The sequence below is a fragment of the Cicer arietinum genome, chromosome 3, assembly GCF_000331145.2.
Source record: "Cicer arietinum cultivar CDC Frontier isolate Library 1 chromosome 3, Cicar.CDCFrontier_v2.0, whole genome shotgun sequence".
NCBI classification, from domain to species: domain Eukaryota; kingdom Viridiplantae; phylum Streptophyta; class Magnoliopsida; order Fabales; family Fabaceae; genus Cicer; species Cicer arietinum.
The window spans coordinates 66823710-66850615 of NC_021162.2; the positions used below are offsets into that span (position 1 = coordinate 66823710).

A 26906-nucleotide genomic window follows, 5' to 3' on the forward strand; every position below is an offset into this window, starting at 1 on the left:
AAGAGTGATGGTAAGACAGAAGAAATGAATACCACAGCTTTCACAGAATCTCCTAAAGAAGCACAGAAGATGGAGAACACACCGAAAAGCTGGGGCCATCTGAAAAAGCTAATCCTGTTGAAAAGGTTTGTAAAGGCATTAGAGAAGGTAAGAAACATAAATCCAAGAAGACCAACACAATTTCCTTCAGATACCAACTTTGGAGCCGAAAAAGTTTCTCTTAACCGCCAAACATCTGAAGAGAGGAAAAAGTCTGAGGAGTGGATGCTTGACTACGCACTTCAGAAGGTTATTTCTAAACTCGCGCCTGCTCAAAGACAAAGAGTGACACTTCTAATAGAAGCTTTTGAAACAATTTTGCCAACTCAAGATGCTGAAAATAGACAGCAGTCTTTTGCGACGGTGGAGTCTCGGGAAAATCCAATTCAATCACTTGATGCTTCTTCAAATCATAACAACAGAACGGATTCTGTTTACTCTACTAAGACATTGCTTCAAAAAGTATCACGTTCCAATGATAGTACTATGGAATTTTCAGATAAAGCTACTGACACTTCAATGCCTGAACTTTGCAATCCTATTGAGCTCAAAGAAAGATCTCTTGACTATCCTAGGACCAAGACAGTCAAGAATATGCCTGCATCTTCTGGATCCACCGAAGAAGACTTGAAGGGAAAGCTACTTGTAGCAAGCAGTTACGATAATGGTGAAAAGATCTCAACTGTCAATGAGAATAGTTATCATGTAGAGATTGAAGATTCCAGATCAGTGGAAACTAGAAGCAGGTGCCGTGAGGAGGCTCCAAGCAATCAAATAGCCGATGAAGTTTCAGAAGTTTTGGTGTCAGATTTGAATACAGAAAATCCAAGTATCAAATGTGAGTCACCTGGGAGAGATTGCGAAACCAAGAATGTTATTGGTGATAATAGTGAACAATTTTCTGTGACTAAAGGCTTAGTCCTAAATGGTCTTGTTAGATCACTGAGATCTAATTTGGTTGGTCCAAAACCAGAAGCAACTTCAAACCTATTAGATGAACCAACAAGAGACACAAAAGATATGATTGGAAAAGACCAGTTCGAAACAAATGAAGCTACTAGGAGTGATTTTGGGGAACCTGAGAGCCAGGTAGAGAAACAAGGCAACTCAGGACTGTGGTACATGGTGTATAAGCACATGGTATCAGATATGACTGAAAACAACTCTAAGACATTAAGTGATGTAGAAGATGAGAAAGAGTCAAACTTTGAAGGCAGCATAACAAGAGAAACTTCTGTCTCTTATGAAACTACACCTGTGATTAATCAAGATATGAACTTCAAGGATCATATTGTAGCTGACCGAGAAGTTGAACTCCGACAGATTGAAGCCATCAAGATGGTAGAAGAAGCAATTGATTCAATCCTTCCAGACTTTCAGGACCACTTACCAGACCAACAGCCACTTACCGACAACACAATATCAAACAACTCCAAAGAAATTGGTAGAACTGAAAGAATGGACAGTGAAGGCTTGAACCAAAAAGAAGAAAAGTTGGAATTTGGAAATGGAATAGCTCAGGAACAAAAAGAAGAATCAGCATCAAAGGAGGGAGACAAACCAAAGCAGCAAATGTCTAGAAGCTGGAGCAATCTTAAAAAAGTGATACTGCTTAGGAGATTCATCAAAGCATTGGAGAAAGTTAGGAAATTCAATCCAAGAGGACCTAGATATCTACCTGTAGAACCTGATTCAGAATCTGAAAAAGTTCGATTGAGGCATCAAGATATGGCGGAAAGAAAAGGCACTGAAGAATGGATGCTTGATTATGCACTTAGACAGGTTGTTTCCAAATTAACCCCTGCTAGGAAGAGAAAGGTGGAGCTGTTAGTGGAAGCTTTTGAGACTGTTGTGCCAACCATAAAAAATTGAAACCGGCTAAATACAAGAATAGCTTTGTATGCAAATTACATTCATGCCAATTCCAAACAACAAGCTGAAAGGTAGAGAATTATAGTTTTATTTTGTTTTATTCATTTTCAAATTACTCTTCCAATATCTTTCTTCTTTGAAGTAACTTCAAGTAAGGGGGAGTTGTTGGCAGCATAAATTTTGTCCAACTGTATGAAAATCTGAAATGTCTAATTGGAAATATCGTTCAAAAAAGGAATAGTTACATACTCTTGTCATATGGTCAAACTACAATTGAGACAACATAGAAGGAATAGTTCTATTATCTTTCATAAACAAAAACGTTCTAGTAATTTCAGAATACGTAGTCTCTAGTTAAATGCTACTTCTTGAGGTGTCTGATTTGGTGTTTCCTCTAAATGTGCAGGTCAACAAGGAAATCTATTTGATCACAATACTTTGAGATGATTCTGCAGTTTAATGTTTGTGACGACATTGTGTGAGAGCTCTGATATGTCAATATGTGTCCCATAGGAAGCATCTATAAAGGATATTGAGTGTTGTGTTATGTATACAATCTTACAGATATAAATATCATGGTGTATATATATTTTTTATTTGGGGAGATATTAAAATGGGCTAATTTGTAAGCATATTCATGTCCTTCTTTTTATCCTGTCTTGAAACATCCAAAAAATGAAGTGAAAAGCAATGAGTGCTTGATTTCTTTGATTCTTTTGATTAGCACATTTGTATTTATTTACATATATTTAGTCCCTCTATGCACGAAGCCATATGAATTTTTGTATTGAGTGAAAGAATAATTCGTTTGTGTAATTTTAAAAGACATGATGTGAAAAACTGATAACAATACAAATTTTTGTATCGAGAGAATGAGTGAAAAGATAATGAGATTAAATTATGTGATTTTAATTGATTTATAATGTAATGCGAACGAAAAGATAATAAGAATAATAATGAGTAGACTTTGCATTGAGGCGGTAATAATTTTTGCCTCTTCTAATTCCGCACCGATTAGTCGAGGTCTCTATTTTTTATTGAGTGTAAAATTTAATCTTTACCTACAACGGAATTTGAGTTTATATGTCTTACAACTATTTTTATATATAAATAATAATTTAAAAGTCATAATTAATATAATAAAATAATTATTATACAATAATAAGATTAGAAAAATATTAAATATATATATATATATATATATATATGTATGTATATAAATTTTAAAATGACATTAATATGATTAACCGAATAAGTTCAAGATATCAACATCTCAAATCCGTCTTCGCTTTTAAAATTTAATTTCGAAAAAAACTCGCATTCAAATGAAAATAGATTTTCTCTGTTAAAATCGAAATAAATTTAGGTGGATACTCGATAATAATTTGAGTTATTTTATAAATGTGATGTGATGTAAAAAGACATTAACAAAATTACATGATATGTAATCCAAATTGATTTCAAACATATCATTTATGTAATCCGTTTAAATTTAATGAAAGAAAATAAGTAAAAAAAAAATCATAATACAATGCTAAATATTGGGCTGAAACCTGTATGTAAATAAGAATTTACAATTGGGCCATCATTAAGATCCAAGATCATAAATTGCACAGACACATTAGCGACAAAGAAAGAAGAAAAGGATATTCTTGTGCACCCCAATAGATACTTGTCGAAACCCAAATTTGTTGCATTGAAAAGGGGTTTATCCAGAACACGCATGATACTTAATTCCACTTCACTCTACACTAACTCCTCCAATTTTGTGTTCTCTCCAGGTAATCAATCATTTATATTGTTCTTAATTTGGAATTTCATTGTTATATTGTATTCTATTTTTCTATAATTTTTGTAGTGGGATTGGATTAAATGATGTTTAGTGTCTTCAACGCATGTAAAGGTCACAACTTGATTTTCATAGTTAGTTTCTCTAACTGGGTCATGTGTTGATTTTAGTAATTCACCTGTTTTTTATTGTATGATAATGCTTGTTCATGATGTTTAAATTATTTGCTCTTTGGTTAATGTTAGTGACTCCATGTATGAGTGGGAAAATCCAGGTTTTTGTTTATTTTTATTCACACAATGGATGCCTCATCAAGAAATTATCAGTCTTTGCTTTTGGTTACTTGATATTGATCCACAAACTTGGAAACTACATCAGTGAGTCCATAGTTATTATCAATCAAAATGCATTATGCAATATTTTATGTTTTTTAATTGGATCGGAATATTTTACCCAAAAAAATACTTTTTTGATATAGTTAAATAACTTAAAGGATTGTAAAATATATTTTACTTATTATTACTTGCCCGATGAACTATGTATATTGTATTATTATTTGAAGTGAAATGTAGATCACCGGATTTTAATTATTGTTTCAGGAACTTGTTCAAAGTAGTTAATTAGAGGAAACTTTGATCGAGATGGCTCAATTATTATCATCTTCTTGTTCCTTGGCTTTCTCCTCTACAAATAAACCTTCTTTGAAGCCTTTTAACCAATGCACAACATCATTTTCTAGCACAGTTGGTTGCGATAGTTCCAGTACTCCACTTAGACGGCTTTTCTTACAACAACAGAAGCCGAGGAAAAGTTTTGTAGTTGTAAATGCTGCTACAGTTTCAACTGGCCAGGAAGCCCCGGTTCAGACTAGTTCGGGTGACCCTTTTAAACCAAAGCGAGTTATGGTCATTGGTGGAGATGGATATTGTGGTTGGGCAACTGCCCTTCACCTTTCTAACAAAGGTTACGACGTTGCCATTGTAGACAACCTTGTTCGACGCCTTTTTGATCACCAACTTGGACTAGATTCTCTGACACCAATTTCTTCCATCCAGGATCGTATTCAGCGTTGGAAATCTCTCACTGGAAAAAGTATTGAGCTATACATTGGTGATATATGTGAGTTTGAGTTCTTATCTGAAACCTTCAAGTCCTACGAACCTGACGCTGTTGTCCATTTCGGGGAACAGAGATCTGCTCCTTACTCTATGATAGATCGGTCAAGAGCTGTGTATACACAGCAAAACAATGTTGTCGGGACACTGAATGTGCTCTTTGCTATAAAAGAGTTCAGAGAGGATTGTCATCTAGTTAAGCTTGGGACGATGGGTGAATACGGGACTCCAAATATTGATATCGAGGAAGGTTATATTACCATTACTCACAATGGAAGGACAGACACTTTGCCGTATCCGAAACAAGCTAGCTCATTCTATCATTTAAGCAAGGTACACGATTCGCATAACATAGCATTCACTTGCAAAGCTTGGGGGATTCGGGCAACTGATCTGAATCAAGGAGTTGTATATGGAGTAAGAACAGACGAGACTGCAATGCATGAAGAGCTTTGTAACAGGTTCGATTATGATGCAATATTTGGAACTGCGTTGAATCGGTTCTGTGTTCAGGCTGCTGTTGGCCACCCACTCACTGTGTATGGTAAAGGAGGCCAGGTAACGTACCGATCTCTTTGTATTTCTTATTGATAAGTAGAACAGTGACTGTTTATGAATGCAATGGCAAAAGCATATATTTTGGAATTTTTCGAACCAGTAGGTGTTTGTTATTAAATGCAATCCAAGATCAATTACAAATGTGTTTTCATTCATTTGCACATGTAATTAGTTGAATTCATCCGTGTATATATAAAAAAGTTGTGTACCTCAGCGACTTATTATTTTTTTGTATGTATTTTGTAATGCACATGTTTCAGACTAGGGGATTCCTCGACATAAGAGATACAGTTCAATGCATTGAGCTTGCAATTGCGAACCCCGCTAACCCTGGAGAGTTCCGAGTCTTCAATCAATTTACCGAGCAATTTAAAGTCAGCGAACTAGCCAACCTTGTTACAAAAGCCGGCGAGAAGCTAGGCCTTGACGTTAAAACCATATCAGTACCTAACCCAAGAGTGGAGTTAGAGGAGCATTATTACAATTGCAAAAACACTAAACTAGTTGATCTTGGACTCAGACCACACTTTCTTTCAGATTCCCTCATTGATTCACTGCTTAACTTTGCTGTCCAATACAAAAATCGCGTCGACAAAAAGCAAATTATGCCTGGTGTTTCTTGGAGAAAGGTTGGAGTCAAAACAAAAACTGTTTAACTTTGCTGTCCAGCCAAAGAAGGTGTGTTCTTGGCTGCTGCCATAATCTTATAATGTGCTGCATTGCATCGAATGTTTCAAATTGCTGTAGTCTAGCTTTTGTATACTACAATCATGGGGATGATATATTTATGTGAAACCTTCATACCATTATGTAGAATAGATGATCTTTGGAGTTTCAAAGTGCTTTTCCTAGAGAGTCATATGCACATCTAGGTTGTGTTTACTGTTACCATTTGGAATATAATATCAGTTTAATGATGCTATTTTATTTGTTGTTAGTAAAATAGTACAAAGAAAGTTTTCATCAAATGACTATGAAACGTACTTGGTATTCCATGACTGATTTTTATTTGAGATGAATATCATTGTGATACTCAAAATTGTAATGATCAATCAAGTTGATTTCTTTAATTTGTGGTGTGTTCGTGTGTGCTCATCAAAGATCTTCAAGCGTGTGAGTTTATTGTTGGCGTGTGCGATTTTTCCCAACACAAAGATAATCGTCCCATAAGTACAGTCCATATAGTAGTTGTAGTGACATTTGATATATTATGGAGCAAATTTTAACCCGAGATCTTCCTCTTCTACACAATTAATATATGAGTTTTACTGCTAGGCTTTCTAAGGGGGGGAAAAAAAAGAAAGAAAGGAAGATAATCATAAATTCATAATGGTCAAATGTGCGTTTATAACGCAAGGGATGTTGCTCGTTGACTAGCTCTTCCGGTATGTCTATCATCTTACTACCAAAAGAAAATAGTCCCATGGAATATCTTGTTTTCTCTGCATTCATTATATATAACTGTGTTCACACCTAGGCCATGATCAAATACATCTATATTAACCCCAATTAGATAAAATATATTAAATCTATAATGAAAAGAACATATTATTTCCTCTGTAGATCAAACATAACAAAAAAAAATACCTATTTTTACTTATATTTTATTACGGAATAATAATTACTAAAAAAATGTTCAATTATTTAAGAAAATTATAGAGGAAAATAACTAATTAGGACTTCGAGTTTGTATTCACTAATTCTTATTGGTAGATTTAGATAAGATTGATTTGATTCTTTATGTCTTTAATTATATCAGGAATGTTGTTAGAATCTGAACAGCGATCAAACCGACAAGAAGACTAAATCATAGTTCAATTCGTTCAATCAATAATAAATAAATATTTCTTTAAAAGAAAAAACTGTTGAACCAATTGTGGTTCAACCTAGTTTGATATTGCTAAGGTGGCCATTATATCAAGCAAATCATTAAATTTTTAGTGACGTCTGAATATATATATTGATCATACTTTGATTACAACTACAAAACAGCTTATAGCTTAAATAAAGATGTCTAAATTAGTACTGACATGAGATATAATTTTAAAGGTGCAAATAAAATGTTCAAAACAAACGACAATTGAGTTCTGTAAAAACAGCATGCGTTTAAGAATATTTTTCAATTTCCATTTCCAGTACTTGGCAGAGCCACTCAAGTTTATTTGCTATATATATAGTTTCAGATATAATAAACTTATTAGAATTTCACGATACGTACAACTGAATGAATGATATCACTATGATATGCTTATATAGTTCTAGGAAAAATCCAATTATATCACATAATATTGACACTTCTAGAACTGAATCTGATGCAATGGAAAAAAAAAAACTCAATCAATAGAGTTAACAGATCTCAACAGTTGAAGGAAAGTATAGCAGTTCACAGAATTTATATTTAACTTCGATGTGATCTAAACCGCTGTAAAAGATTATCCCAATGGCTTGGAGTCCTCAAGCTCAGCGTCCGACGGTTTCTGGCCTCAGAACTTTCAGCCTCGTCGGTTCTCAGGATCTGAGCCCGAGAGCTCGCAGCCCGAGAGCTTTCAGCCTGAGCAGGCCTAGCCCTAGCGCTCGCAGCCTGAGAGCTTTCAGCCTGATCAGGCCTAGCCCTTGCGCTCGCAGCTTGAGAGCTTTCAGCCTGATCATTCCTCAGGCTCCGAGCCCAAGAACTCTGAGCATGAGAGCTTTCAGCCCGAGAACTTGATGGCTGATCTGTTTCTCTAAACTGCTGTTTAAGTTTCTCCCAACCTTTCCGAGGGCTCAACGACTTCATTAGCGAAGTTTTTGGTCTGAACTTTATGAAAGCTGATTCTTGTTGCGTCTGAGATGACCCTCTGAAGGACCTATCTGGAGGGTGTCTCCTAATAATCGACTCTCTGTCAAAGAACACAACAATGACACTTATATCATCGTGAAAAGACCTCCTGTTCGCCACGCCCCGTCCCGGAGCAGCATTCTGAAGATTCCTTTTATAGCTCACTCCCCTTCTTCTACAAGCTTCCGCTAGAGCAGTACTCAAAAGCCTTTTTGCAATTCCCTGCAAAATCCAGCATAGTATAAATATATCAAAAGCCAGAAAACATCATAGTAATGACTCAAATTCGTCATCGATGAAAAAACATATAGACTTATTTGGTCTTGAAAGATTACAAGTACTAATTTAGTATCAAAATAGTTGCATTTGTTCAAAAATCTCAAATGCCAGTCAAATTAGTTTTAATAGTGACCAATTTGACTGACATTTGAAATTATAGAGAATCAAACTAGTACTTTTCGTTTCTTAACGACTAAGTCTTCATGTTTTTCTCAATACCAAAGTTTGGATATTAACTACAAACTCAATCAATAGAGTTAACAGATCTCAACAGTTGAAGGAAAGTATAGCAGTTCACAGAATTTATATTTAACTTCGATGTGATCTAAACCGCTGTAAAAGATTATCCCAATGGCTTGGAGTCCTCAAGCTCAGCGTCCGACGGTTTCTGGCCTCAGAACTTTCAGCCTCGTCGGTTCTCAGGATCTGAGCCCGAGAGCTCGCAGCCCGAGAGCTTTCAGCCTGAGCAGGCCTAGCCCTAGCGCTCGCAGCCTGAGAGCTTTCAGCCTGATCAGACCTAGCCCTGGCGCTCGCAGCCTGAGAGCTTTCAGCCTGATCAGGCCTAGCCCTTGCGCTCGCAGCTTGAGAGCTTTCAGCCTGATCATTCCTCAGGCTCCGAGCCCAAGAACTCTGAGCATGAGAGCTTTCAGCCCGAGAACTTGATGGCTGATCTGTTTCTCTAAACTGCTGTTTAAGTTTCTCCCAACCTTTCCGAGGGCTCAACGACTTCATTAGCGAAGTTTTTGGTCTGAACTTTATGAAAGCTGATTCTTGTTGCGTCTGAGATGACCCTCTGAAGGACCTATCTGGAGGGTGTCTCCTAATAATCGACTCTCTGTCAAAGAACACAACAATGACACTTATATCATCGTGAAAAGACCTCCTGTTCGCCACGCCCCGTCCCGGAGCAGCATTCTGAAGATTCCTTTTATAGCTCACTCCCCTTCTTCTACAAGCTTCCGCTAGAGCAGTACTCAAAAGCCTTTTTGCAATTCCCTGCAAAATCCAGCATAGTATAAATATATCAAAAGCCAGAAAACATCATAGTAATGACTCAAATTCGTCATCGATGAAAAAACATATAGACTTATTTGGTCTTGAAAGATTACAAGTACTAATTTAGTATCAAAATAGTTGCATTTGTTCAAAAATCTCAAATGCCAGTCAAATTAGTTTTAATAGTGACCAATTTGACTGACATTTGAAATTATAGAGAATCAAACTAGTACTTTTCGTTTCTTAACGACTAAGTCTTCATGTTTTTCTCAATACCAAAGTTTGGATATTAACTACAAATACATATATACATACATTTCTTGGATTGTTGTGAACAATTTGAACAGCTTGTTCATTACTCAAGAACTCCCAAAGTCCATCAGATGCAAATATAAGGAACTTATCACTATCTGTTAGAGCTCTAGAATGCATCTCTGGCTCTGCTGATAGCACACTTCTATCAAAAGGTTCAGGCACTTCTTCATATCTCGGGAACGATTCGCGCAAAGTAAAATCCGGCCTCTTCAAATATGTGTCTCCTATACTTCTACTAACCTAATATACATACCATTTTTCAAATCAACATTAAAACCTTATAACAGTCATAAATAAACTAGTATCAAATCAAACAAGTTTACCTCAATGATTCCTTTAACGCGCCACGATCCATTCCTCTCCATCACAATGTTGGGATCACCTTCATGCAATGCTTTAAGTTCTTCTCTAATAGCTTGAATATTAGCATTGTGATCTCTTGTCAATTGTAAAACTCTGATTGTATTATTACGGATAAAACCAAGTACAGCGCGCGAATCTCCAAGGTTTGCGATGTGCAGTGCCTTTTTCCGTATAATTCCAACAAGACAGCATGAACCAATTTTTCCTAAATCTGTCTTTACAGAATAACCAACTCTCACAAAATTCAAAAAGTCCAACTCTGTAGCAGCAACAGCATCCCTCAGAGTAGTTTCAGATATCTTATCTTCATTCTGCTGAACAAACCCTGGAATTAAAAACCAGTTTATTATATTGCATTTCAAGCCAAAAGGGTATCTAAAAATATAATAAAACAAGACACAATACAATAGTAATAACATACACATGAAAATTAACAAGAAAGAAATTTCAAATTAATAAAAAGAAATAAACATTTCAAATGTATATTAGATTGAATTTCAAGCCAAAAGGGTATCCAAAAATAACAAGAACAATACACAAGACACAATACAATAGTAATAACATACACTATTACTCATAAGTTCACATGAACATTTTGATTTTAGACTCACTCATAAGATTTTGTAAGAGGTTATCAGAGACGAAGCGGGAAGCGTCAGGGCCGCCATGGCCATCATAAATTCCAAGAAAGAGTGCATTGTGAAAGGCAACATCAACTTGGCTGTGATCTTCCATAACTGTATTACCTTGAACAGTAGCCATGGAAAATTGTCCAAAATAATGTCTTTGAAGATTAAGAGACCAGCCAAGAGGGTCTTCATTGAAAGAAATAAAGGGATCCTCATCCTTATTGGTTGTGCATGCAGTAACTAACTTTTGAAGCCAAGGATGCATCTTGGAAGAAAGGAAATGTGATCAATTGATTATGATGAGTGCTGCTTTGAACTATGGAAAATTTTGAATATGGTTGAATTTTTTATTGATACCATTTGAATATGGTTGAATGAATGAATTACTATGTATTTATATGCTTTTAATTGAAATATATAGCAATGTGCTGCAAAGGGAATAGACTTAACTAACTGAAAACAGAAAACTGACCAGTCTCAACAGAAAGCTATATAACAGAATTTTTAACTAACTTTCATATTAGTATTATTATTATTATTGTAATTATAATAGATATATGAATTGAATATGAATGAGCGGGAAGAGGAAAATTGAAGGAAACATATGTTGACTATGTTATTTCAAAAAAAAAAAAAGATTTCATTTTCCCCCATTATATATGATTACAATTTTCTTTTACAAACTTTGTAAACAAAAATGGCTTAATTTTTTTTTTTTTTGTATTTTCATATTACTTTATTTAGAAAATATTGTGCTAGTTTATATCCTTTTAATGTATAATTAACAAGAGAAAGATGGTAAACTTTAAAATCACATTGGATTTAGATCTCCTTGGTTGAGATCGATGTTATAATCGTTGGAGTATTTTAGAATTAGTGGCCCACTAATACGAATTTGAATCTTGTTATTTTGGTATCATAAATAAGTGGAAGTTCATGTGTATACTTTTGTTATGTCATGCGACTTGTTGATCTTATACTCTCTCATATGTGTGTGCATGTCTTGTCTTATAAAATAATAATATAAAACTTTTTTTTCTTGAATAATAATATAAAACTTTATGCAAATAAGAGTATCACACCTAAATGTGAATTCAAACAAGTTGTTCCATATTTTTTTTTTTTTTATAAAATAACTTATGGTTAGAGCCTGAACACAAAACTACACGATTATTTATCCCAAGACTGACACATCATGTAATGATGGAGACTCCAAATGAGTTTCCTATTTCTTAGATAATTGTTGTTGGTACTGAGGACGCCAACTCCTTCAAGGAAGATTCATTTGAGAATGACGAATTTCTTCTATAGCGCAATTAAACTCTTCCTATATACGTAGTAAAAAAAACAATTCTAAATTAATAAATTATTTTATACAAATAATATAACCAAAATTAATTATGCCTATAATTAAAATATGAGAAACCATACATTAGAGATTTGTATCCTTTTTGAAATGGAGACACCGAAAAGCTAAGTTAATGTTACTTCTCTTATCAACATTAATGCAAACATCCTCTTCGGTCTTGATATATAATAGGTAACATTATTCTCTTAAGGAATTAACTTATATCCATACTTGTCATAGTATTTTTTATACAATCCCTTAATTGTTGACAAAATTTACCTTCAATTTTATGATGCATTATACACAAAATATGGATATTCTCATCTCAAATTCAAACTTTGGTTCATCATGTCGTGGGACTTTAATATATTCTTCTAGACTCAATTCTCATTGGTACTATATATATTATTGGCTTAAATGTATTTTTTTTTTCTTTATTTAAAATCAATTTTCTGATTCTCTATCAATTTTCCTCTAATTTATAGTTTTGTATATTTATAGACTAAAAATTAATATAAGTTTAAATCAAATTTTCTAATTTTATAGTCGGGAACAAATTAACCTTATTAATACAGAATGTGTTCATTCAATAAAAATCCTTTAAAACATGTGATTTTATGCTAGATATCAATATGTATATGAAGCAAAAAACAAATCAGAAAATATTATTTATTTTTCTCTACAATATAATTTGAGATGTTATCATTTTCATTTGTCAATATGTAATCTCGTAAACAAATGAGTTATAAACAAATAATTTCTTTCTTTACTAATATCATTTTACGATCCTCTTTATTTATATCAAGATTTTCAAATCACTTTTATAAAAACTATATTCAAATCACTTGATAAAAGTTCTCAAAATATATATGGTTTTCCAGTTTCTAGGGCAACGGGTTCCAAAAGTTTGGAGTTCATTATTATTTTTAAATAAAAAATGATATTTATTTATTTAAGTGAGTAGAATACATCAATCAATCAAAAATAACATAAATTTAAAGTTCTTAAAAAAAATTATTCTATTGTTCAATAGAGTTTAAGTTAGTGGAGAGAGGTTCAATAATATTTGACTCTTGATCAAGTATAAAAAAAAACACGATTAAAAGGACATAAATCTCTTTGTGTCTAACAATTATTTTTCTGCAAGAGATAGAAATTACAACAAAATCTACATCAGCGGTAGACATTTTAACATATTCTGATTTAAGCAGAAAAAATTATTTTGATTGAACCCGAGTATAAACATTTTTTTTGAAATTAAAATTCGGAGGCATAGTACAAATTTGGGATGCATCCACCCTAAATTCACCAAGCTAGTAATGTTATTTGTTGTTTTTAAATTTTACATACATGTATATATTTAATATATTTGATATTTTTTAAATATTAAAAATTATAATATTCTCTCTATATAAAATATGATTTTAATATTTTTAAATTTTATTATGTATAATAATTATTATTTTATTATAATAAATATATAAAATATAATTTTAATATTTTTAAATTTTATTATGTATAATAATAATTATTTTATTATAATAAATATGACTTTTAAATTTATTATTTTATATAGGAATGGATGCGGGTGGGAGTTGAAAAACCTTAAACTATATCGTAGATATGAACTTAAATTTCACATCGGATAAAAAATAAAAGATAAATTTTCTCCGATTAATCAGATGCGATAATGAGAGAGGCAAAACCCGCATATATCACATTGTTAGATCTAATTAGAAATTAGTTACCGTTAAACAACTATAGATATTTCATTCCCATAATATGATTATATAAAACACTATATTCATATTAATTAGATTGTTGCATTCAAAATAAAATATTTAATGTTATATTTTAAAGATACAAGTATATTTATTTTATAATTTTTTTCTTTCTTACAAAATGTCACTTTGTTATTAGAAGAAAAAGAATATTATAGTAATCCATTTGTCTCCTAATGATGGACACATTTGTAAAAAATATTTCAAAATAAATATTAATTAAAAATGTAATATTAATTATACTTTTTTAATCATATAATTAAACTAGTATTGTATATATCATTCTCAATTCAATATATTTTTCTTTATAATGAATTAATATTTTTTTTTATAATATATATCTTTCAAAATTTTAATTGCATTAATAATTTTATACTAACAAATATCTAATTATATTATCACATCTTTCTCTACGATCTATAATAAATAAAATAATATTAAAATATAATTCAATAATCTCTTAAAAAAAAAAGGTGTAAAATAATATCAATTAATTAAATTCCACTGTCAAATATTTTCAACTATATTTTACATTTAGGGTTAAAGATTTTGTACTTGTATTAATAAGGTATAAAGAGTGTAAAACCGCAATTTGATGTAATTGTAAACATCGACAAATAGCACACATTAACTAAAAAATAAAAAATTGAAAACACCTTCTCCAAGAAAATCCCTCCTTGATTCCCAAGCCACCAAAGGAGAAAAAGTTGAGAACCTTATTTTTCTCTCTCTATTTATTTAACAAAATATTTATCTCTCTCCTATAAATACACCTCTTCACATAAACACAACATAAGAAGAAGAAAAATAAAACCTTTTTGTAACAAAATCAACATTTGACATGGCTGGTCTTCAACAATACAACTTTTTCCCCACTGATCTCTTCTACCCTCGTCCACAACCACAAAAATCTCCTCCTAATCCAACCATTCTTCCTCTTCAAACACCAAATGGTAGTGAAGATCTTCTTCATCCAAAAACTCAACAACCACAACCAGCTAGGATCATAACCAAATCCACCCCTTCTACTTCTTCTTTGGTTTGTAGCCACAAGACACAATCTTTTGGTGTGGTTGACAATAACATATCAAAATTGTCACCAAACCCATTTTCTTTGATGGTTTGGATGGATCAAGAGGATGATGAATAGACCTCAAAAATCTCTTTTTGAATGAAACAACTTTGTTTTTCATGTTTTATGTAAATATTTAAGGGAATAATAATAACCTCTCCTCTTTTCTTCTCATGCTTTAGAATTCTCTTCTTTTTAATTTTACCCTTTTTTCGATATTGGTTTTCAATTTTCATGTTACTAGCTTACACTAAAGTACGTGAAATGTCTTATGCCTAGAAGATGGAAATCAATAAAATTGAAAACTTGTGGTGTTCTTCGTTCTATGTCTTCTTTGATTTTTTTTTTTTGGGTCCAATTTGTAATTCCCAAATTATTTTCACTAATCAAGTAAATCGATCAAAGCTTGGTGAATGCTAATTAATTTTTTTTTAAGGAGTAATTTTGGTTTTATTTTGCATAACGGAAGTTCTAATTAATAAAACCAATCAAAGTGTGTTAAATTGGTCAATTGTTTGATTTCTTCTAAGTTACTATAATATTTATTAGTGTTAGTCAAATAATAAGAAATAAAATATTTTTACAAAAAAATTTCATAAATTATAAAAAAAAAAAAAAAAAGTACAAACACTCTAGAAAATTAGGTACACCCTTTATAAAAAGAAAATTAGGCACGTCGATTGTGGCAAATTCTGATTGAAAATTGAGGAGGTTCTGCAAGTCAACTTATATTGTATGAGGAAAAAGTCAAAATTGGTGTGTGTCAGCCATTATGATTCTGAAAATGTGCATTACATAAAAAATAATATTCAAATATGGCAAAGAAGAATGAATTAAATTAAGAGATGCAAAACAAAATTCAACGTGAAGAACATGCCAAGGCACACGGCGTGCAACATACGCAGAGGAACATTGCGAATATCCTTCGAATATGCTTCTATAATGTTCATTAATTAGTACTATTAATTTCTTTTATTTTGTAACTCATGATGCACGTGTTACTTAATCATCAAACCTAACTGAATTTGCATAAGCCATAGTGAGATTCTTTTTCTGAAAATTACAAGCAACTAATAATATACTGCACTCTTCCTATAAAATAATATACTAAAAAATATTGAAACATATATAATTTAATTGGCTTGTCGAGACATGTTATAATATTTTTTATAAGGTAATTTTACGGCCATGCAACCCTCTTGTATAAAAAAAAAAAAGTCTAATTTCTATATATTGAGTTGATACAAAATAAAATTGAGTAATATGTAAAATGGGTCGCTGAAATTGGAAGTGTGTTTAAATTAATATTTAAATTTTGTGAATAATTAAAAGTAATTTTTTTTAATAATTTTTTATTAGATATTTTGATGTGATATTATAATTAAATATGTAGTTTATATATGTTTATTATACATGTTATATTCCCAAAATAAATCTTATTATGATAACATTGATAAAAAACCAACAATAAAGAATTGAATATTCAATTAAGATGTCACGTCATAGTGTTTAAGAATAAATATTTAAATATAAATATTTTTATTATTATTTAATAATTTTAGAAATATATTTGTTAATTTATAAAATTCATATAATATTTCACTTATAATTTGAAGGATTAATTTATCTATTTACTTAAATAATATTTTTGTTTTATATACTACAATTATGTTTGGTAAAACTAAAAACGAACTTAGCTATAAACTTTATTTGATAGTAGTCATTTATGAATTTATAAATTAATAGCTTTTATTCCATCTTGAAGCAAAACAACGCTGTATGATGCAAACTTTATAACGAATTGAATCTTTAGCCGACCAAGTATATAATTCTTTTTTGTAATATTCGATTTTAAAGAAAAAAGAATCTTGTTAATATGAAATTCAATTAAAAATAAATAATTTGACTGTCTTAAACGATTTAAATTTAACTAAAATTCATTAAATAATTTAATTGATTCGAATGCCAATTATATAATTCTAATAGAAAATTGGAATCAGTTATATCAATCTGAGTATTAATTGATTATAGAGGCTGAATATATGAGGTTTATGAATCATGGATTATTAATAGTAACAAGTATCTAAGAAAACCAAGTCATGAAAAATAAGTGGGTGCGAAAGGCGAACCTACCTTTCCAATTTTCGTGGTGTTGTCTACTTATCACCAGTTATTATCACGCATATCAAAAGTCCAAATACTTTTCTTTCCAATGACGCAAGCTTGGGACCTCTAAAGAATAATAATGTAATTTATTATGTAATAAATATTATATTTTCTATTATGTTGCTATTAATCACATTTAACTAGTAATTAATTAGTTTAATTAATATACAATATTATGTCAACAAATTACACCGTCAATACATTACAATCAATCAATTATATTGACTTTAAAAATGACTATAATAAAAATTAAATAATTTTAATAAATTATGATTAATTGACAATAAAAGTATTTTTTTATAATCAATACATATAAATTAAATATATAATTATTCAATGCTGTGATTTGCGTACCCAAATAATCATGTTATTTAATTTATTATTTTACTAGACAAAGGGACCTAAGCACAAATCATATTTAAATTAATTTGACAAAATTTATATGTTGACAGGATTTTTCAATTATAAACTTAGTTTAAGTCATGACGGCTCTTTGTCGTGCTCATGGGACGGCGATTCCTAATAAACTTTTTAGATTCCTAAAACTTTTCTATATTTAAAAAAAAAAAATAGTCTCACATATTAAATATTGACAAATAGAAAATTTCAAATTCCAACACGAATTTTTGCATATTAATGTATTTACAATTATTAATTAAGATATATTTATGAGACAAATTTTCTGTAATTTCTTCTGGTATATATATTTAACAGCTATGTTAAAGATTATAAAAATAAAATTCAATATTTTTTCTTTAGTTTTTTTAATTAGAAAATAATTTTATCTACACCCTAACAAATTTATCCATGCGCCAAGAGAAAGCAATATAAAACACAAATTTAGGTAGTTTTTTGTATTTACTATTTCAAAATTTATGATATAATTATATGTCACTTTACTTGTGTTCATAGATAAAATATTTTGTATAAGTGGGAGTGGTAGTGGTAAATTTAACATTGACTTTGCATTAGTAGTGTTAGATATATTATAAGAAAAATAATATATTTAATATGTTTTAATGTTTTAAATGAAGACGTGGTGTTTAAGTTTATTGTGGTCTTGGAAAATTAGTCTATTGTTATTTCCAACAATTGGTCATTTCAACAATTGGTCTGAGACATTTAGTTCAACAGGGTGTTAAATTTTTAGTATGTTGCATATCTACAATATTGTTTGATCTTTAAAAAAAAAAAGAATGATAATATTGTGAAAGTATTGTTTTGGAAAGCTTTAATTAGAAAAGACTTGGTACTTAAGTGGTTCATTGCCACTCAGATCTCTTTCCTATGAACCTACAACTAATGCACTATTGACCATCATATAGAATTTTGATGAAAAACAATTTTGACTGTGAAAAATACAAGTTGTTGATGTATTGATATAACATGGATTAAACATTGTGTTTAACAGCACACATTTATTAGAAGATATGATATATGGTGTGCCATGAAATTATGTCGATGGTTGAAGAACTTCATAAAAAAGTCAATATGGAAATTGCTAATTGTTTAGTCTTGTTTTTTACATGTAGAAACTCATTGAGAGGATTTGCATCAAGTGAAGTATACCCATTGAGAGGATTTGATATCTAGAACTTTTTGGACTAGATTAGTTTCTAGTGAAATATACTCTTCATGGTAGAGTATATGAAATTCTATTTAGCTTCATGTGAAATATACTCATAATGTTGTAGTATCATAGTTCTTTTAAACTATAATTGTCGATGTAGGCAATAGAAACATAAAATATATATATTTCAATCAATGTGGAGTTTTTTGAAGTTGCAACATCATGGAACAAGTCGTGGGGAGGAAGTCTAGGTTCTATATTGCCTCTAGTTCTTTGTTATAAGATGCACTAGTTGGAAACACATTAAGTTTGGATTTAACTTTCTTCTTTTCTCTTATTCTTTAATTATCTTAAAGTGTTGTGAGTAGTTTGTGTATTTTTCTTTGGAGAGTGTAATTGTATTGGGGTCATAGGATGTCTGATAGACGTCTACGTGTATCAACTTCTTTTTACTAGTGTATATCATTAGACAACGGTCGTGATTTTTCTCTGATATTGGAGTTACATGTCATGTATATTCTTGTGTTTTTATTATATTCATTAATTTATCTACGTTTGTTTTTTCCAACAAGTGTTATCAAAATCTTAGTTTGGCTTAATAGAGAGCAATAGTAGATCATGGTATATTTGATTCTTGTATTGAAAGTCTTCTTAACAATATAGTTAGAAGGTGTGTTATGTTGGTTGTATTGGCGATGCAATATAAGATGTGAGAGATTCACTTAAAAAGGGCAGGGTTGGGTTCCATTGTGTGTGGTTAGTCTCATATTGACTATAAATGAGATGATCTTGAATATATAAGATAAATGACCCACATACCAATATCTTAAAGTTTTGAGTAGAGATGTGGTGTCAAAATCTCGTGTAATCCCATAATATTAGTCCATTGTTGCTGTCGACGTTGCTTAGTCTCCCCCAACACAAATATACTCATGAGGTACACTTGAAATTTTAAAAGTTACATGTATAATTGTTTTACCTTGACCATTTATTTGTTTTTTTGTCAAAGTCTTGACCATATGTGAAGTATTCAAACTTAAAATATTGATTCAAACACACTCACTAACAAAATTGATTATATGTAGTTCTATTGTGGGCCTTTTGGCCCATCCCTAGCATGTAGTTCTACGTTCTTTGATTGTTCATCCAACTCTTCAATATTTACTCGTATAAAAAATATTATCATGTTAAATTTTATGATAGCATCAATCATCCTACTTTTTACTTTTGGAACATAGTTTTATACTAGCAGATTGGAACATCTAGTAAAACTCCGTCTCTTTTAGGGACGAACGTCCTTCTTCTCTTTAAATCAGACCAGTTTTTAGTGAATTCCATTTATTTGCGTAGTTTCCATTGCAGTTACCAGATTCATTAACTAGGTTTTACTTTGTGTAATTTCTCTACATCTGTTTTTTGTTAGGGGAGAAAGGGTAATTGGGTTGTCCATTACCTTGTCAGACACGCTTCTGTTGAGCCCAACATGGATTTGCTATGTGAGCCCCATCTGTATTGTAAGCCAAATTCTTCTAGATTTGAGTTTTGTTGTTGTCTTATTGGTTAGTAAAATTTCTTTTTCCTCAAAATAAAAAGCACATAGTCATTAAGTCTTAATTCAATTAACAAATATTGATATTGTTAGGTTGAACATTATGTTCCGAGTTCAAATCCGGAACCTCACATTCGTTCATCCATTAGTGAATGGTGGTTTAAGGAAATTTTTCGGCTTGAGATCACTCTTCCATTTTGTTTTCTTTTTTCAATTAAATAAATGTGTTTTACATATATTTAGTTTTTACGTTGTTGTGCGGTGTTCGTTTGGTTCAAATTACAAATTAACTTTGATCAAATGTAGATTTAGATTTATTCAATGATTTTGACATCGTCAAAGATACAATTCCATATAGCATGTGTATTCTAACACTTAAATTTTGTCATATTTGTAGGTTTTGTCACAATTGTAGACAATTTGTCATTTTATGCTATTAACCTGAATATTGTTAGTTTGTTCGTAAATTCATCCTTTTCGATTTTAGCGATTTTGAATTTTATTATTCTCAACTGATGTAATTTTTACTGATTTGGACGAAGGAATATATTTTTTTTAGTAAAAAAATTATAAACACTATTTGCATCTTATGTCTTCTTTGTGCATTGTTTACCTATCTATTTTTAAGAGTAGTTTGACTACAAGTTCAATTCGAAGTTTTGTGCCTTAGGTTTAAAAGCTAAAAATTGTAAGTACACAAAAACAAACATAATTAAGTTAAGGTACTTTGATTTATATGAAGGACACATATACTTGTGCTTGTACATATATATTGAGTGGTAGTAAGGCATTTAAGAGAATTTTAAGGGCACTTAGGTCCTCCCCTTTTTGTCTTCCAATTGTTGTAGCAAGGACAAACCTGCTTATTGCCATAAGTTCCAGGAGGCACACATAAGCACTTGGCACAACACTTTTGACAAAAGAACAAGCACGGCTTCTTGTATTGTGTGTTTGAGCATCTATTGGAACAACGTGGTCCACATTCTGCAATTTCATGCATTAAGACATTAAGTCAGTCCAAGAAGTTGGATTTGAAGAAACACTTTTAGGTAAAAACTAGTTAATTAACTAACAATCACTTGATTAACCATTAATAATGAATCAGTTCCATGAGTTTTAATATCTTTATATGTTTTGAGAAGTAAATATATCCTTAATTGTTTGTTACCTTGTGGTTGAAGACTGCCTTCAGTGATGCCGTGCTGAAATTCAGGGAAACAAGCAAGAAGTTAAAATAAAAATAAAAATATTTTATATTTGCAAAAAGAGTTAAAAGAAATTGACAAAGTCTACATTTGAGAAGATTGTTAATTGCAAAGTCTATATGAAGTTGAACCAAAAAGAAAACTCACATTGGGAAATTGAGTAGTGGTACTGTTTTTGCTAGGCTGTGGAGATGGAGTTTCAACGGTGGATACAACAATCTCGCCCTGAAAGCATCATTATGTCAAAAACAATACTTACAACAAATAAAACAAACTATATATATAAAATGTGAAAGAGAAATATAAGACTTAGTTTGGCTTACATGGTTTTGTAGAGGAAGAAGAAAAATTGCAACTAGACATAGTATAACGATGCATAGTTTTCTTGCCATTGCTTTTGTTCAACTAGACTGAAATAGAGAGAAGATATCACAAGTGTGGTCTTCAAGAACTAAAGGATATACGAAATTATTTATAGGCAAATGAGATTATGTACTTCATAGATGAAATGTGGCGCATTGTAGTTACTTTAGCTGTTATTTTAGATTGCAAAAATCCAATATTTTAGATTGCAACAATTGCATTTTAATAATTGTCCTTTCCTAAGCTTCTACATTATTAACTTGGTTATAAGAATTATTTTCATGTGACCACTAAAAACTTTTAAATAATCTCGCCTATATATGATTGTATAGTAAAGTTTTTCTTTTGTCGATCTCAATTTTAAAATGTATGTTATGAAATGTGAATGATTATTTAGTTAATCTTAAAATATATTTGATAGATATGATTCCCTTAGGTTGGAAATAGAAAAGGACATGTGGCCACATCACATGTGCATTCCCATGTGGCTCTTAAGAGTAACTAACATAGAGAGTGTGACATTAGAACAGGGAAATACCATACACTAACCTCTCATCCTACCTCTTCCTTGTCTTTATACAACACATGCAAGAGTATAGTATATCATTCCCGTGAACTAATTATTTATATATTCTTGTGCCCTTTAATATTGAGATTGCATTGTTTATCTCAAAAAGTGGTCTTCAAATTTTCAATTCCTTTTCAAATTTGGAATCACATATCAACTAAATTGTCTGAAAATTTGTTATAAACACAGACAAGGTTCTAAAAGATTCCACACCACTATTTTGTGATTAAGGTCGCATATAACCACAATTTTACACTATTGATAACTACAATTGTTATTTAAAATCTTAGATAAACTGTTATTAATGATCCAACAAATATTGTTGGATGATGTGAATGGTGAAAACTAGTTCTACTTTAGAGTTTAAAAAATATTTAAATTTCAAATTAAATATATCAATTTTTTAATTTATTTTTGTTTATCTTTTAAAATGGGATACTATTTCACTATTTTGTCATGTCGGCTCATTTTTGGTAACTACATTTTAAAATTAACTTCAAAATGATAATAACATTAAAATTAATTTACATTGTCACACTGGATATCCTTTATACTCATTATTTATCTTATTTTATTTTTTGTTATTCTCTATTGTACTTTTTTTTTTTTTTTTGGTGTGGGGTACATTATTTTATTATGCACAGATAATGTGGGAGATGAATTATCTATAAAACCTAGTTCAACTTGTAAGTTTCGAAATTGTTATACTAAATATCATGTTTCGAGTTGTTATATTAAATATCATGTTTCGAGTTCGACTCCGGACGTTGAAATTATATACAAATTTCTGTATCATTTCATCTGTACAAATATGGGAGAGAAGTTAACCGTCCATTTCAGCCAGTGAGAAAGAATGTTTATTAAGTATTCAGTTTGTTCTGTTGGAATGCTCCCGTGAAGTAACATTTGTTTGTATTCAGCACGGTTCGTATGGTTTTGACTCAAACCCAAACATGTCACAAGACTTCATCAATGTGTCAGAGTTTATCACCAAAAGTAATGACATGTCTAATACTTCTAAACATCAAAGTATTGCATTGTTAATTATGACAAATTCCACTGTAAATCACTTTGACGAGTTGGTTTTTCGAGAGTAGAAATTTACATTTTTTGTTTTGTTTTGTAGTTGAGACAATATTTTTGTCATTGTCAGCTTGACAAAAATAAAATAAATATCTCAAACTCATTTTTTTTTAACGGATTATTACCAATTAAGTTATCGTCACATTCATAAGAAAAAGAATTTGTTATTTTAAGATACGTGTTAGATTGTCATTAAAGCTAAGTGATTTTTATGTATGGATTTAACGTAAACCAACTATTGAAGTGGTTCACCTAGAGCTCTGTAATTTATTGCTTAAAAATCAAAACGATGCAATCAGAAATTTAGCACCTAACCTGGTTCCAAAAGTTGTGTGGGAATTTTTCGAATTAAAAAGTGAAGATGGTGACAGGGAACGTTATGCTGAAGAATGATGGCTATATTATTTGGCCATATTGTCTGTCATATTATATATCAAGTAAAAAGAAACAGAACAACAGACATAGCTGAAGAGATAAAGAGATAGACATGCAGTGATTGGCAATAAACTAACTATTTGAGTGGTTTGCAAATGACGCCAACCCGTCATCTATCAAAGCATCAAGTGATGTTGTTTACAGATACCAACATTGTTTTCGTCCCAGCAACTTTTTAAATGGTCCAAATTACAAGTGTTTAGATAACTACATATTTCATCAAGGCACTTCAGCAAAACTTGAATCCTTTTGATTATTTTAGGTATGAAATGGTATATATGCAAAGATTAATCACAATTTCTTCTAAAGAATTTTATTATCAAAGCATAAACAAAATATTTCTCACATCAAACACACCCTTACAGAATTGAAATTTTATAGCTCATCATTCGTCAAACTTTAGGCTTTAACTACTTCAGATTTTTCTTATCGTTTATGCAAAGCCGTTGAGCTGAATGTGTATATATAATGTAATAGGTTCTTACAAAATATTATTTACTCCATTTCAAAATATGGTAGCAGTAAATAAGCATTAACTTTCATCTCACTGTAATAAACAAATAAACAAAAGATTAGCAGTAACTCAGTAGAAAAACAATGGATACGTGACACGTATATGCTCAAGCATAAGAGTTCGATAATACATTTACAAACAAAAAATGCTACTCTTTTCCTGTAAAAAAACGAAATGCTACTTTTCTGGAGCACACATCACTCTCAGTAACGGGAAAAGTCCCCTCCAAACAAATTAACGGTGTGCACCATACTTGTGCTTGAAAGAGTAGGACAAGAAACGCCCTGAATTAGGGATTAACTATAAAGAATCCTCAATAAAACAGTAAAAGCCACGTAACACTAGAGAAAAGCAAGTTAGATCAAATCTGCTGAACTAAATCCCGGAACTAATGCCTAATTGTATGCAACCAAGGAAAGAAAAAACCAGGCTAAAAGCCACTATCATCTGAAGCAGGCAATAATTGAATCATGACAAAGGCACCAATACTCTTTGTAGGGCAGGGACATCCATGGCATTGGTGAAGGAAGAAGAGTTCCACGCATAGATGGCATTCTGACAATGAGGAAATTAAAGAAAAAATGGGAAGAGTTAATATTATATGAAAACAAAACTAAAGAATCTGCGAAGGAAAAGAAGGAGTGTCAAATCACAAAAATTGCAAGAGCAATTTAGCACTGGTGGCCAGACTATCTTACCTTTGCCCAATGAGAATTCCATAAGCTACTGTGGAAACAAATGACCCAGAAATCCACAAAAATGCATGTCTGTAGTGAGGCAAGATAACTTTTCCTGAAATATAATCCATTGATGTAAGCACATAATGTTCTACCAGACAAACATACAACGGTGGCATATAATGCAAATTCTTCACAGCTATCACAACTGATATTTCAATCAAGCCTTCAAATTCATTTTCAATAAATGTTTGATGATATCTATGCCTCTGACATATATGTTCTTTTTACCTTTGATATGCAAGCTAGAGGAGACGAACTTATCACAGAAAAAAACTAAGATCGCTGCCTGATTTAGCATGACATAGATCATCACAAATAATTCACAAAAATATTATACATCCAAATTCAAAAGTAAAAGCCCCAGACATTAATAGAGCAAGTCTACAGAGACAAAGCATATCTGCGGATTCACCGCATGATGTCACTAAATTTCATTACTTCACCTACATATAGACATATTTTGACAATCAAAACGAATCTGAACCATTAAGTAATAATTTCAGGCCTCACCTATGCTCAAATAGTTGCTGCGGAGAATCGAAACCAGGATACTAGATTTTTCTCTACTGAAATCCTTTTGATGCAATGATTCCTTGGATGAGTTTATTTCATCAGCAAAATCCCCAATTGTAGAAACAGTATGATTACTCTGACAACCAAAAATTTCAAGCCATATTCCACTAGGGAATCTTCCTGGTCTCGTCAACCAAAGAAATATCTTGATATAAGGTGTAGCATGAATTATTGAAATAGTAACTTCAATAAGTATGCAGATAAGGTTAACGGTCGTGTCAACAATACTAAAGAATATGTAGAAAACGGAAGTAGTTGGTAACAGAAGTAAAAGTGGCGTAAATAAAAGAGATCCGACAATATGTTGCTTCACAGTGTAGTCAAAACTATCCAACCTCTGGCGAAGAGGATTCCACTTCCGACCCCTGCCAAAACAGTCAGCAACTTAATGACAATAAATGAGAAAGAAGATCAAGTACGGTGCTAAATGTGTGCACCTATTACAATTATTCTTCAAAAGGATAGTAAATCACAAAAAGAGTAGTTCAGCAAATATGAAGGATTTCAAGAAATACAAGGGATATCATGATCTCCATTTTTATTATATGTTATCTTCAATTTTACAAATGCTTCAACTTCTTAACAGCTAACAATAATTGGTTCTTGCTTCCTTAACTCACTACCAATGTTCTCAGACATATACCAAAGTAAAAAAGAACAAATATAACCTACAAGATTGCCAGTATTTAGGTGAGTATATGTCTCTGCACCTTCAACTAGTATCCACACAAAAAGTTATGCCAAACAATACCCCTTATGTCAACAACTTATAAAATTTTAAAAAACTTATATAACATTAGAATGTTCCGTTTATGAAACAAACACCAAATTATGATGTTCAATTCTCATTCAAATCGATTCCAGACTATCATCTCAAAGAGAACCAATATTTGTTACCTGAAAAGCCGCCACAAGGCTGCTAATGCCTGTATTTGTGATGAATAAACAAGTGAAATCAACCAATGAAGAGTTGAAACATGTAAGGTTCCCAACGCAATCATGTCTATGATCAAAGAAGCAGGTACAGTGAATCCACAAAGAATTCCTAATATAAAAAGACCTCGAATAATATAATTGAATATGAAACCCACAAAGATCCAGAGTGTTGACCATACTTGGATTGCATTCAAAGAAAGCATGCCAAGTACTCCTGCCAGCTCGGCATT

General features: G+C 31.3%; 5 protein-coding genes across 6 annotated transcripts in view; 2 read left to right on the forward strand and 3 right to left on the reverse strand.

Annotated features, from left to right (window-relative positions):
* The window catches only part of LOC101514231 (calmodulin binding protein PICBP), a 5150-nt gene extending 2525 nt beyond the window's left edge, over nt 1–2625 (forward strand). Inside the window, exons 3-4 of the mRNA XM_073365994.1 lie at nt 1–1982; nt 2318–2625. The exon at nt 1–1982 is cut by the window's left edge and continues 4 nt beyond it. Coding sequence (XP_073222095.1) covers nt 1–1911 — 1911 coding nt within the window. The 3' untranslated portion in view covers nt 1912–1982; nt 2318–2625. The remainder of the gene's footprint in view (nt 1983–2317) is intronic.
* Nucleotides 2626–3532: 907 nt separating this feature from the next.
* LOC101514545 (UDP-sulfoquinovose synthase, chloroplastic) lies at nt 3533–6443 on the forward strand. Its single transcript, XM_004493376.4, has 3 exons — nt 3533–3692; nt 4300–5373; nt 5634–6443. Exons 2-3 carry the CDS (start codon nt 4342–4344, stop codon nt 6027–6029), a joined length of 1428 nt encoding a protein of 475 aa, XP_004493433.1. The 5' UTR covers nt 3533–3692; nt 4300–4341; the 3' UTR covers nt 6030–6443.
* A 2273-nt stretch (nt 6444–8716) lies between these two features.
* Nucleotides 8717–11140, reverse strand: LOC101514872 (probable protein phosphatase 2C 43). The gene is made up of 4 exons (XM_004493377.4): nt 10756–11140; nt 10105–10469; nt 9782–10021; nt 8717–9466 (listed from the first exon to the last, which is right to left on the reverse strand). The coding sequence occupies exons 1-4, from the start codon at nt 11036–11038 to the stop codon at nt 8780–8782; spliced, it is 1575 nt and encodes a 524-aa protein (XP_004493434.1). The 5' UTR covers nt 11039–11140; the 3' UTR covers nt 8717–8779.
* A 9828-nt stretch (nt 11141–20968) lies between these two features.
* Nucleotides 20969–22126, reverse strand: LOC101515519 (protein GAST1). The gene is made up of 4 exons (XM_004493379.4): nt 21788–22126; nt 21612–21689; nt 21428–21461; nt 20969–21243 (listed from the first exon to the last, which is right to left on the reverse strand). Exons 1-4 carry the CDS (start codon nt 21854–21856, stop codon nt 21062–21064), a joined length of 363 nt encoding a protein of 120 aa, XP_004493436.1. The 5' UTR covers nt 21857–22126; the 3' UTR covers nt 20969–21061.
* Nucleotides 22127–24474: 2348 nt separating this feature from the next.
* The window catches only part of LOC101488269 (uncharacterized), a 6655-nt gene continuing 4223 nt past the window's right edge, over nt 24475–26906 (reverse strand). For both annotated transcript variants that reach the window (XM_073366551.1, XM_073366552.1), the window contains 4 exons: nt 26638–26903; nt 25678–26105; nt 25126–25219; nt 24475–24982 (listed from right to left, as the gene is read on the reverse strand). In XM_073366551.1, coding sequence (XP_073222652.1) covers nt 24871–24982; nt 25126–25219; nt 25678–26105; nt 26638–26903 — 900 coding nt within the window. In that variant the 3' untranslated portion in view covers nt 24475–24870. The remainder of the gene's footprint in view (nt 24983–25125; nt 25220–25677; nt 26106–26637; nt 26904–26906) is intronic.

Coding starts and splice junctions, on each gene's coding strand:
- LOC101515519 (XM_004493379.4), bottom strand. CDS start 21,856: ATGGCAAGAAAACTATGCATCGTTATACTATGTCTAGTTGCAATTTTT. Junction 21,690..21,787: donor TTCTTCCTCTACAAAACCAT/GTAAGCCAAACT, acceptor TGATGCTTTCAG/GGCGAGATTGTTGTATCCAC. Junction 21,462..21,611: donor CCACTACTCAATTTCCCAAT/GTGAGTTTTCTT, acceptor CCTGAATTTCAG/CACGGCATCACTGAAGGCAG.
- LOC101514872 (XM_004493377.4), bottom strand. CDS start 11,038: ATGCATCCTTGGCTTCAAAAGTTAGTTACTGCATGCACAACCAATAAG. Junction 10,470..10,755: donor CCTCTTACAAAATCTTATGA/GTGAGTCTAAAA, acceptor TTTTAATTCCAG/GGTTTGTTCAGCAGAATGAA. Junction 10,022..10,104: donor GCGTTAAAGGAATCATTGAG/GTAAACTTGTTT, acceptor TATGTATATTAG/GTTAGTAGAAGTATAGGAGA.
- LOC101514545 (XM_004493376.4), top strand. CDS start 4,342: ATGGCTCAATTATTATCATCTTCTTGTTCCTTGGCTTTCTCCTCTACA. Junction 5,374..5,633: donor TGTATGGTAAAGGAGGCCAG/GTAACGTACCGA, acceptor CACATGTTTCAG/ACTAGGGGATTCCTCGACAT.